The 13023-nt window shown below is 51.3% G+C and overlaps 1 protein-coding gene across 2 annotated transcripts in view; it reads left to right on the plus strand.

Annotated features, from left to right (window-relative positions):
- The window catches only part of LOC143022218 (RNA-binding E3 ubiquitin-protein ligase MEX3C-like), a 161127-nt gene that overhangs the window by 129669 nt on the left and 18435 nt on the right, over positions 1 to 13023 (plus strand). For both annotated transcript variants that reach the window (XM_076180326.1, XM_076180327.1), the window contains exon 2: positions 12722 to 12808. In XM_076180326.1, coding sequence (XP_076036441.1) covers positions 12722 to 12808 — 87 coding nt within the window. The remainder of the gene's footprint in view (positions 1 to 12721; positions 12809 to 13023) is intronic.

Consider the following 13023-nt stretch of genomic DNA (forward strand, 5'->3'; position numbering starts at 1 on the left):
GAAAGTCTCGGACAAGTGTTCCCTCAGGTGTCGTCGACCAAGTACCCTGCAGGTGCCTCCGCTCTCCGTGAGCATAGGCCTAACGTAATACGGAAGGAGGAGGAGGTGGGGGAGGACGAGGAGGGGGTATGTTTTGACGGGAAGGGAGGGAGGTGGTGGTGGGTGGAGTGGGGGATACCGTAGAAGTCTCTCAATGAGTCTCTCTCTCTCTCTCTCTCTCTCTCTCTCTCTCTCTCTCTCTCTCTCTGCCGAAGAAACATGTAGACGGTCCCTCTTCTCTGCACCAATGCGCTTGCGCACACACACACACACACACACACACACACACACACACACACACACACACACACACACACACAAAACCCGTGCTGCTTGTATACGTGCACCACCGGACGCAGATGTTGAGATGTATGTGTCGAATAGTAAGTTATTTAAGGTGAGAGAGGGAGAGTGAATGAGTGGCTACCTAGTATGGTAGTGACCACATGTTTATAGTTTGTTTTACTTGGTTATGTAATTGGTTTAATTTTTCATGTTATTTACTTCTGTCTCGTAACGTCCGGTCTTGGTGACTTGACGTAAGCAAGCAAGCAAACGCGCAGCCGTCGTATAAAGGGTTGAGGAGGTTGTGCGTGAAGGTAGGGGGCGGGAAGGGGTGTGGAAGGAGTATATGGTCCTCAACTGTATGTTACGGTTACCCCCCGTTACAACAACATTAACGATGCGTCCCCAGGAGAGTGAGGGAGGGTGGGTGGTGGAGGCGTTTCATATGTTTGGAGATCACCTTATAGTGTTTACTCACCATCCATCTCTTCTTCCAGCAGGAAGACGTAAAGTAGCGCGCTCGCGCGCACACACACACACACACACACACACACACACACACACACACACACACACACAATTCGGTCCCCGCCCAGGTCTGAAAATTTCTACAGCACTGCAAGCCGCATCTGCTTCTTTGGTGAAGGAGTTTGTGTGTGTTCGGGAAGTATACTAGCTCTCGTACTGATGGGTAATAATTGTCGATCACGAGTACAACATGTGGTCCAGGACCATGGTGTATCGCGTGTGCACGAAAACTCTCCCATGTGTTCGTATTTGCGAGTGCCTGATTTTACCATCACGATCTCAATCAGATGTAATGGAGTCTGTAGCTAGTCTGATTAATCGTCAGGCTGACAGACCAGGTATGTGGATGGTGCGATGAATTCACTCTCTCCACCTTTTCATAAACGGTGCGGTAACGAATACCCAGTGTATGTGTTTGTGCGTGTGTACGCGCGTGTGCGTAGACTTACACAACTGGGTATTATATTTGTCTCCTGTATCAACAGTGTTTATGGTATGGTAGTGTGGTATGTGCTTTAGCATAGGGCAGGGTACCGTTGTGTCGTGGCGTACCAAGACTAGCAGTAGCGCTTCCCGTACAAGAACCCCTTTCATACGTCCGACAAGGCTTCTCATACTTTACTAGGCGTGGCATCGTCCTCGCCCTGTGTAGCGAGAGACAGCTGCTCCCATGTACGCATAACCCATTGATTAACAAGCGCGTAATTCGTCCCCCCCCCACCCACGTTTCACTGTTGCCTCTACATGTAGGATTGCATGCAAATAGGTAGGAGACTTGGTTCGGGCGAGGGCGCCCCTGTTCCTGGGAGTAGGCCGAAGGTTTTATTGGAGTGAAATAGGCGGAGTCGGGAAGGGACTAGAGCCCAATTACCATGTAGTGCCGCTGCCATCGCCTTGACCTTGGCACCACTGAGGCACTCATACGGTCGTCTGCTGAAGCCGAGGAGGCCGTGTCTCATCCTTCAACTACTCCAACCTCTCCCCCTTCTCCTCCTCCTCCCGCTTCCTCCGTCTCTTTCTTCGCCTCCTTACTCGCCCCCCCCCTCCTCCTCGCCCTCTTTAGGGCTCCCCATGTTGAGTGGATAAGGGGGCAGGGCCCTGGCGAAGGGTGACGGGGATTTCGATCTCGGGGTTGAGGAGGAGGGAGCGTGAGGAAAAGGAGGTTCGGGGTGGGGCGGGGCGGGGGTTGACGCCCTCGGGGGCTGCTGCTGCTGCTCCAGCAGGAGGAGCAAAAGGGCAGAACGGCGACGACCGCATGGCTGTCCTTGTGAGCGCCGCATCCGGGGGGAATGGCCGCCCCTCCTCCCTCCTCCCTCCCTTCCTCCCTCCCTCCCTCCCTCCCTCCCTCCCTCCCTCTCTTCCTTCCACACCTCTCCCTTCGTTCCTCGACTTTGCGTCCGTCTCGACCCGACTTGCTTGTCAGGCCACTGTTCCTCCACCTCCCACCACTCGTTCTCACGCCCACTCGAGCAGAGTCGAGTTGGGGCCCTATCACGTTCTCCCATCTTCCTTCCTCCCCCCCCTCCCCCCCACCCTCCATCCTTTCTCACGGGATCTACCAGTTCGTGCTCAGTGTCGTTCTTCGCCAGTCTTCTTCCTCGCGTCCTCTTGTCCTTCTATCAACTTCCTCGCGTCCTCTTGTCCTTCTATCATCTTCCTCTCGTCCTCTTGTTCTTCTATCATCTTCCTCCCTCCTCTTCCTATCTCCTCTGCTTACTCTTCCTCCTATCCCCCTCTCGCTCTTAATCTACTATCTTCCCTTGCTATATTAAGTCTTCCTTTTTCAGACTTGGGATTGTTCATTTTGTCCTTGATGCTCATTCCCCCACTTTCCACACGATCCTTTTATTACACTTGTGTTTGCAAACATTCCTTTGCCATCCCCCTCGTCTTCTGCCTCATCCCCCTCCTCGTTGTCCTCCCCTCGCGCTCTTTCTCCCCCTTTCCTCCCTCGTCCTCCTCCCTCTCTTGCTCCTTCGCCTCTGTCTACCCTGTCACCTCGGCACTGGCCTCGGAGGGTTCCATTACGAGCAGATCCTTTTGGGTCCCGTGCCCGCCCCGCCCCGCCCCGCCTGGGCTTCCGCCATCGACCCCCTCAGCCGTCCGTGCCGCGTGGCAGCCCGCGTGAGCGCTCTGATGCCGTGGTTCGCGCACACGCGCGAGTAGAACTGGGTGCGCGCGCGTGAGCACGTATTTCCTTATCCTGACAAAGCGCGCCCGTGCATGTACACGCGTCCTGATTCACACACACACACACACACACACACACACACACACACACACACACACACACGTACGTGTGAGGGGGAAAATGGCTGTCGATCACGAGTCCAACACGTGATCCAAGACCATGGTGAAACGCACACACGCACGCGCACACCTTAACCTCGTACACCATGTTTTACTTCCTACATTGTATTTTAACTTTCCGCAACATGGATATGGGAATCCGTAGGATGAAAGAATGATCTGACGGCAGTCACAGTGAATGTTAAAGGCCTCACTACACTAGCATTGAGGTTATAGGAAGAAGTGTGGTGCTTCAAACAAGAGACACGGGCATTTGATCTGAATGACGTCGCTATCTATCACCCAATGCTAAACGGAAGATAACCCCCACACCCTTCCTCACGGAATAAAATTGACGTAGAACATGATTCACCCCCTGTGCCCCTCACCCTTTCCCTTCTCAAGATCATTATACCGTTGATAGATATGAGGGGGAAGGAAAACCCGTTCAAAGAAGAACTTCTTTAAAGGTACCTTCAGTTAAGGTGGCTGTGCCTTGAATGTGTGGTGCCGAGTGAGTGAATGATGCGCAACTGGTGTTGTTGGCTTTATTCTGGTAAGTGCGAGTGTCGGCCTGGGCTGGGTCGGGCGGTCAGCCTCCGAGGAAACCTGACCGTAAATTTGACCGCCTTGTGGGCCTTGAGACGCCCACCGCTGGTTTACAAGTACAGATGGGGACTGGGCTCTGGTTACAAGACCAGGCTGTTTGCATACGCAGTCGACGTACCCAAAAGTAGCGAGGGACACATCCTCACAGAAACATGGCTCGGCAGGGCCAAGATTGTGCATTCATGAGAATACAAATGCTCGTAGTACAGCGTAGTATGGACTTGATCTACGCAACAGTAATATGAGGCCGAAGGCCAGCTATTTCTACGCAACATATAAATTCCTTGTCCACCCCATTGCTGCAACGACGATACTATAAACCAAAATATCGCGTAGACGCACACCTGGAGGATTTAGGAGTACCACATTGCCGATCCCTGGGAGCGTCTCTATGTACTGCCGCCAAAAACAGTGCGCGTCTATATATGTATATATATAATATTACTACTACTACTATTAATAGTAAATGTCATTCGGTGATGTCCACACTTGTCGCCAACTCTGGCAACGCGGGGAGTAGTGAGGTCTCCCTCATGTATAAATGCCCACAACCCGTGTTGTGCACCATTCCTTTGAAAAAGCATACCTGCGTGTGTGTCCCTTTCTCCCCCTCCCTCTTTACGTGGAAAAAAAATAAATGTTGTGCGCATTTGGTCGTTGGAATGTAGACATTATGTATAGACCCATACTTGCAAATGATGCGTAAAGTTCTCGAAACAGGAAAGCTTGTGATCTAGACACTGACATAGCCTCTCTCTCTCTCTCTCTCTCTCTCTCTCTCTCTCTCTCTCTCTCTCTCTCTCTCTCTTTACTCCGCCGCGTGAACGTAATGTGATGCCACGCAATCTCTCCTTCAGGTGTTACCTTTCTAGGAATTTCTGAATTCGAAGTTCATCAGAAACTCCTTACATTTTTTTTTATTCTGCTTCCGCCATTTTGATCATGTGTAGATTGACGATTGAATTTGAGGCAACAATGTACAATATTTGGGGGGGAGGAGAGAGAGAGGTCACCGTATAAGAGGCACTGTGCCTCTTGGAGGCCTTGACGAGCTTCTTCATTTCGAGTGCCGTGGCGACCGTGGGCGTTGTTGTAGGCACACGAGAAATCCAGGACGAGATGTCCTCTGCAGATGGGCCAAATACGAAAGGCTTCAACTCGCACGTAAGAAAGTGTCGTCGACGACACATGTTAGTTTTGGATTGTCGACGAACCCGGTGAGTAAAGATGGCGAGGAAGATCCGGATGTGGTTAGGTGTTGCATATAACCCACTCCAGTATTTCCAGTCCCTCCTTGCTTTACTCTAAAACAGTGGTTCTTAACCTGTGGGGAATGGCGGAGTTGCCAAGTGGGGAATGACCGGTCGGACAGAAGAACCACTGTCTTTTCATATGTATTTTATTTCCATGTGATAACTGTTAGTAAAAAATCTTATATATGCAAACAAAAATTAAGGGCCGTAAAATGGCACAAAAAAAGCAAAGCGTATATTTACGTACTAAACACTGCATGGGTTAAAATCGAATTTGTCAAAGACCGATGGTGTGGTGGGAAATGGAGAGTTGGCTCACAAAAAAGTGGGGAATTGGAGAAAAAAGGTTAAGAACCCCTGCTCTAAAACGTCTCTCCAATGTCTCGCCTCTTCTTCGTAGTGAACGTTGGGTTTAGCTAAATTGTGTATGCCAAAGATGTCACCCGTTGTACTTCCCACCCGCTTTGTTTGGGTCCCAATGCTTCTTTGTGAGCATTTTAGCATCATTTGCCTCCTTGCTACGTCGTCCAGTTTCACTTGTCATGAACCTCGCCTTCCATACTGCCTCGCCATCATCATCAGTCATGCGCAAGAGTTCATTACTCCTGAAACTGCTGTAATCACCCGCTCTCAGGGAGGAAAACAGCTTGAGGAAAAAAAAAAGAAGACTTTCAGTAAAGAAAAAAAACGCGCGCGCGCACACACACACACACACACACACACACACACACACACACACACACACACACACTTTCTAGATAAGGTCACGAACGGACTTAATAGCCTGGCAGCAGATGGGATGTACGTATTCGTTTTCAAGGTCAGCAGTGACAAGCGGACAATGCGAAGAGTGGGCAATCATAGTTCACAAGACTGGAGGGAGTGGGGGGAAGGCTGAGGTGGTGGGTGCGTTATATACTGTCCTGAAATACAGTTAGATAAGCAAGATGAGTTGCCATGGGAAACAAGCTAAGTTAGTGGCTGCAGACAGAATGGAACGAAGAATGCCAACCGATGTGGGTGTCATGGGGGCCACTGGGATGGATGGAAACCCCGTGGACATCCAGAAGGAAATTGAAAAGGACCGTGAAGTAAGGAAGGGGGATGAAGCAGAAATGTTGTACGCTGCTGGTATCACGTGCCTTGTGCTGATTGAGGTCCCGCTGACAATGTATCTTTAAAGATACACACTCTGGTCTCCTCTACCCCCGCATCCCTCGTGGGAGGGGAGGGAGCGAGGGTCAGATGCTGCGGTCCGGCATAGCACCTGTGACTCTCTCTCTCTCTCTCTCTCTCTCTCTCTCTCTCTCTCTCTCTCTCTCTCTCTCTCTCTCTCTCTCTCTCTCTCTCTCTCTCTCTCTCTCTCTCTCTCTCTCTCTCTCACTTGCTCGCTCGCTCGCTCAGGCGCACACATGCATACACGCACCGCTCCATCCCTCTTCATTCACGCCTTTCCCACATGCCTTTCCCGCCCGACGCCCACGCCTCACGTCCAGCACGTCCGATAGATGCGTGGCATAAATGCCCATAAAAGGAAAGCCTAACAAGCTCCATTGAAAAATATGAAGTGGAAGAGTGACGTCACAAGTTAAACTGGGAAGGTTCTCAGTCTTTCAGACGTGTGTGTGCGTGCGTGTGTGTGTGTTTTGTACTTCGTCCTGCGCAGTTGAAGCTCCCATTTCTGGTGCGTGGGAAAGGTCTTTAGAGGGTGAGTTGGGACTTGGGAGGTGATTTGAAAGGGGGATGTCATTGTTAGAAGGTGGGTTTCGCCAACAAGTAAACATAATCTCACAGATTTCATTAAACAAATGATTGGATGCCCGAGCCGAAGTTGGGGTGGGTGGGGTGGTGGTGCCATGCGCTAAACGGGGGTTTGGGGGGTGGAAAGCGGAGGATGCTGAGGTTAAATGTCAAGGATGGTGATTAGGAGGGATTGGAAGGAATGAACGGGGAGTGGGTGAAATGAACGTAGGGTGGTTTACGTTGGGGTTAGCTGGGGAGGAATTGGGAGAGAAGAAGGAAAGGAAAGGAAAGGGAAAGTCTTCAGTGTAGTAGGAAGGCAAAGCAGTGCCGATGACCTTGCCAAGCAAGCAAGTTACAAGTGAAAATGCTTTGCACACTCCGTTTTCTGTGGTGCTCCCTCCCCCCTCCTCTCCAACCCTCTCCTCCCCCCCCCCACGCCTGGAGGTGGAGCCGGGGAACTGCTTCCCGTGTCAAGTGGATGGAGGAGGGAAGCTTGGCGTAGTTTTAGTGCATTGACTGGAGCTGAGGAGGAGGAGGTGGGGGTGGGGATCGGAAGGGGGCGTGCCGGGAAAGAAGAGCCCAGGTTGCTTTTAAAGGAGGTGCAGGGGGGAGGGGAGAAGGATAATTGGCCGTATGCTCGTAAACACACACACACACACACGCACCTCATGGCGCTCTGGTTATAGAGTTCTCGCCTGCCACTACGGCGGTCCGGGTTCGACTCCAGCCCAGGGTTGAAATAATTTCAGTATCGCTGCGCTGTGGGGTGTTACTCCAACTCATGGGCGGGGAGTTGGGTATGTGTGTGTGCGCGTGTAAGGTCACAGTATTAACCAGCTCTGGGCTCTCATCCGGGAAGTTAATAACTGTCGATCACGAGTCTTACACGTGATTCACGACCATGATGAATCACACCATGTTCGTTTTCGAGGAAAGCATATTAGTATCGTGATGTTTCCTTTGGAGTTCGTCGAGTTCATCGTTTGGTTCCCTACACCGAAGTTGATATGCCGGCTGTGCACAGTATGGATGCACAGTTTATTGTGAACAGACTCTGCCCATGTACACCAATTTGTAAGGCGCTGTAGTGCCATGTTACCTATTTTGTTCCTGTTTTTATTGTCGTTTTTGTGTGTTTGTTCCTCGTGGTTTTCGATGCGTGCGGGTGGCGGTCTCGATTGGTTTGTCATTGTCATAGAGTTGATGATTTACAGAACAGGAAGATTTGAGCATTGTTCCGTAGGGTTCCTCTAATTAAAAAAAGAAAAAAAAGAAAAAAATACGCTGGCCTGTCTGAAGCCCCAGCCAGGTATCACTTGTACGAGGATGCCAGTGTTCTCTTCGCCTCGGGTCACGTGTGTGTGTTTAAGTAGGGGTAGTGTCTTTGGTTCATACGAAGAAGTCTGATATGAAGGGGGGCTGTGGGTGACGGGTACACGATTACTCGCATGTGCTTGTGTATTTGCAAGCAGAAGACTGTGGCGTGCTGCTGCTGCTGCTGCTGCTCCGTGGGGAGCTATTCCGCCCACGAACGAAACAGGATTGTGTCGGGCTACAAGGTGGACGGGGATGAGGCGGGGGGGGGGGAGGGGAATCAAGGACTTGTTTGCCAAATGGGGAGAAGCTCGACGGGTTGGGGAGGCAAAGAGGAGTGAAATGGTGATTACAAGTAATAATAATAATTATTATATTTGGAAGATGAATATCGGGACTTGGTGCGCATATACTTAATGGTAGAAGATAATTTTATTTCCGAAAGAGTCATAAGACTTGGGTCATGTTGGTGATTAGCATGACTTAATAAGCGATTGAAATTGACGTGGAGAGTTGTAAACTATCACGAGCGCGCACACACGCACGTACACACACACAAACTGACTCACTCGCTAACTCCCCGAACACTCTCACGAACCCCCGTCTGTCCTCCCTCGGCGGAGCACAGCCTATGAAATGGAGTTATTGATTACCTGTCCCATCTAATTTTATTTAGGGGTCCCCTGGCTACGTGCCCCCATTTGTCTGTGTCTGGATGAAAGGGGGAACCGGGATGGATGGGTACTGCTAGGGGCCTCCGTGCGTATTCGCCCAGGCTTCCATCCTCGGGATGATTGCTTCGTAGGGAGATTAGGGTCGCGTCGCGTGGGGATTGTTTGAGTACGATGGTGTGTATATTTAGTGCAGGTGCTAGTGAGAACAAAATGTATATTTATACATTTTTTTCGCCCCCACCCACCCACATTCTCTCTCTCTCTCTCTCCCTCCCTCTCCCTCTCCCTCTCCCTCTCCCTCTCTCCCGTTTCCACTCTCCACACTTCGGGGTCACATTTGTCGTTTTGCAAACCGGTTTAATGTGTGTTGTTCTGTCGTGTTTCTTGTTGAGTGCTGTAAACTTCTTTCATATCGTACACTTGTTTATCGTCCGGTCTTTCCTTTATTGTTATCTAGTCTTCCCTCCTCGCTCCTCTCTCTTTCTTTTTTTCGTCACTCCTCCCTCTCCCCCATTCCTTTTTCAGTGTCGGTGGTGCCTCGCAGCTATTGGTCTCTTCAAACGTGCCAGGAAGGGGAAACTCTCTCCCCCTGTCGCGGCAATGTACCTCGTGGCGTGATCTCGTCACTCTTCCCCGTCCCTTTTCCCATTCTTGGTTCATCGACGGAAACTCGCGAGCACGTGATTAGAAGCTCCGTCCGTCCTTCCCTTGATCTTGACCGTCATCTAGGCGTGCGTGCGTGCGGGACCCTACACGTATTGTGACCGCCCCAGCATCAACGGGTCCTGGCACTGGCTCGCTCGGGCGAAGAGGGGAAGGGAGGGGAGGGCTGGGGTGGAGTGCCCATTGCCTACAGCGCGCGCGTTCCTTCCCTGTCGAGAATTCGCTCACAATAGCGAAGACCTCGTCACACCTAGGGCAGGTGTCTCGGCGACCTTGGGTGTATTTTCTCTCTTTCTGTGTTTGTGTTTCTGTGCGCGCGCGCGCGCTTGTTCATAACGGGATCTCACCAGGGGATTGTAAGGTTGGTTTGTAGTGGGCAGGGGAGAGAGTGAGGTCGGGTCCCCTGTGGAAATTCGTCAGTTGGGGAGCTAAGGGGAAGGCGAGGGGTGGGTGCTAGACCCGGGTTGGGGCTCTGTATCCCCGTACAGAAGTGTCGCATTGCCTTCTCCTGTTCGTGTACCTCTTCAACTTCCTGTTCATCCTTTATCTACTTGTACTTTCTCCGCCTCGTTTTCCACCTCTTCCTCTTTTCCTATTCTTCCTCCTCCTTTTGTTCCCGCTGCCCTCACCCCTCATCCCCCTAACATCCCCCCTCTGCCTCCTCCTCCTCCTCCCCCACCTACGCTGTCCTCCCCACTGCCACTGCCTCCTCACCCCCCTGGGCTCACCCGGTCCCGTCTCGACTACCTCCTTCCTGATCGGTGACATCATCATCATCCGCGCCCCTTGCCCGCCCACACTGGACACGTCCATTCCTCCTCTCCTCCTCCCTTCTCCCTTCTCCCTTCTCCCTTCTCCTCCCCCTCTTTCCTTCCCTAGTACTTCAAAACGAGTCACCCCCTTCTCTTCTGGGGAGCCTGGCCCAGGTTTGCTCTCTCTTTTTTGTTGGATCTTTTTCCTTCGTCCTATTGAATCTCTCTCATCGCTCGCACTTGTTCCTCCCTTACCTTCCTCTCTTCTCTGTCCTCTTCTTCCTACTTCTCTAACTTCCACCTCCTCGTCCTAGTGTGTTCCGAGGAGAGAGAGAGAGCTCCCCCCCCCCAAACCCCAAACCCCGTCTATCGACGGCGGCGGCGGCGGCGCCAACCAAGTTCTGTCTGGCCAACTATTTGCGACCCCCGAGGTTTCAGTCTCCCCGCGGAGCCGTTCGATTGCCAGATTATTAATAGATTTCGCACAAGACTACATAGCCGCATCCTTCCTTCTCCTCCTTCCTCTTCCTCTCTCCTCCTCCACCTATTCCTGCTCTTCCTCTCCCCTCCTCCTCCTACTCCTGCTCTTCCTCTCCCCTCCTCCTACTCCTGCTCTTCCTCTCCCCTCCTCCTACTCCTGCTCTTCCTCTCCCCTCCTCCTACTCCTGCTCTTCCTCTCCCCTCCTCCTCCTGCTCCTCCTCTTCCTCTCCCCTCCTCCTCTTCCTCTCCCCTCCTCCTCTTCCTCTCCCCTCCTCCTCTTCCTCTCCCCTCCTCCTCTTCCTCTCCCCTCCTCTTCATCTTCCTACTCCCCCTCCTCTTCCTCCCCTTCTCCTCCTCCCCCTTCTACTACTACTCCTCCTCCTCCTCCTTCCCCTCCTCCTCCTTCCCCTCCTTGCAGTGCCCTCACCTCACCTCTTCTCCTTTTCCTTGTCTTTTTTTTTTTTTTTTTTTTTTTTTCCTTCCATCGTTCTTCCCCATATATATTTTTTTTTTACCCTACATTAACAACAGGTCTCGTATATTGCTCTTATTGCCCTTCTGGGGGAATAAGTTGTATTCTTTCTTGTGAATGAAAAGACATTCATTGGCTACTTAGGTGATATGTGTGTGTGATTCATCATTGTCTTGGATCACGTGTTAGATTCTTGATCGGTAGTTATTAACCTCCCGGAAGAGAGCTCAGAGCTAGTCTGACCGATCTATGGGCAATGCTGTGACCTTACACACGCGCGCGCGCGCACACACACACACCTCCCCACTCACGAGAGTTGGAGTAACGACTCGAAGCGCAGCGATACTGAAATTATTTCAGCCCTGGGCAGAATTCGAACCCGGACCGCCGTAGTGACAGTCGGGGACTCTACCAACCGCGCCACCGAGTCAGTGTGTGTGTGTGTGTGTTTTAATTGTAGGTAAAGGGTATAACCGGGCTGAAGCGAATGAGGGTTTGTGTGGAGGACCGTCACAGTTTCAGATGAGGATATGGAGTGATAGTAGCATCAGGAAGAGGAAGGTGAGAGTTTCCGCCGACGTGAGATGAAATCCATTGAGGGTGTGAAGGACGAGCCTCCGCCGCAGGAGTAAACGAGTGATCAGCCGGGGAGGGGGGAGGATCCGCACGGAGAATGGATGCGGCAGTAGCGTGAAGCCCTACAGCGAGGCCCCGGAAGAGAGCATTTGGGGTAGAGAGGACTCGTATCTGCGAGGTTCCGCTACTTGCTTGTCGTCTTCTCTTCACCCCCGTTTTCTTTCTCCTTCCTCCTCGTTTTCCTCCCCCTCTTCACCCACGTTTTCTTTTTCCTTTCCTCCTCTTTCTTCCTATTCCTCCTTCGATCCTTTTCCTTTCATCCTCTTTCCTCCTCCTCATCTTTCCTCCTCCTCATCTTTCTTCTTCCTCTTTCCTCCTCCTCTTCCTCATTCCCTTGGTTCACTGGACAGTGGCCATCTACACTTCACGAAAATATCTCCACATCCCCCCCACCCCCTGAGGAGCCAGGCGCCGACACTGAGCCAAAGTGGTTCAAGGACCCACAGGTACGCAGGGTCCCCTTGGGAGTAGGACAGGCCGCGGGAACCACGTCGGTTTGATGGACGAAAGGAACCTAACGACAATTGTAACTGACGAGCCATTTGCCCGCTGGTCGACGACCCCCGTCCTTAGTTTGCAGAGCGGAGGGGACCGACCTTCCCTCAGCAGGTCCTCTTTAGTTATCCTTCTAAGTAGAACATGTATTATGGTAGTTCTTTATGTAGGTGTTGTAGATATACATAATAGCCGTTGTTGTCGTATGGTCGAGTAGCGGTAGACATGACCAAAATACCTCCGTACATGGCTGGTTTATCTCTTCCATTCAGCTGAAAGTGAAATGAGAAATATTATATATAAAAGACATTCAGGGGGAAAATCACCAGAAGCGTGTATTTCCTGAAACATTGTACCTTAATCCTTAGTGGTGGTCTGTACCTTGGTGTGTGTGCGTTTGTATACTCCCTGTAAGGGGAAATGGGTAACGTATTGTTCGGTGTGTATACAGCCTTACTAACAACGCTCTTTCTCTCTGTCCCCACCAGGTTGCAAGATAAAGGCGCTGAGAGCCAAGACAAACACTTATATCAAGACTCCAGTCCGGGGTGAAGAGCCCGTCTTCGTCGTCACAGGTAACTTGACGCACAATCTTTCCATCTTGAAGAGCTTTCACTGTAATATTGTAGCACCGCATGGTAATTGTTGCATGTTCGTGTGTATGTGATTCACCATTGTCTTGGATCATGTGTTGGACTCTTGATCGATACTTTTTTTTTATCCTCCCGGAAGAGAGCTCAGAGCTCATGTATGGCCGAACCATGGGTAATGCTGTGACCTCACACACACA

Source organism: Oratosquilla oratoria, chromosome 44 (assembly GCF_046742065.1).
Source record: "Oratosquilla oratoria isolate Oo_2021 chromosome 44, ASM4674206v1, whole genome shotgun sequence".
NCBI classification, from domain to species: domain Eukaryota; kingdom Metazoa; phylum Arthropoda; class Malacostraca; order Stomatopoda; family Squillidae; genus Oratosquilla; species Oratosquilla oratoria.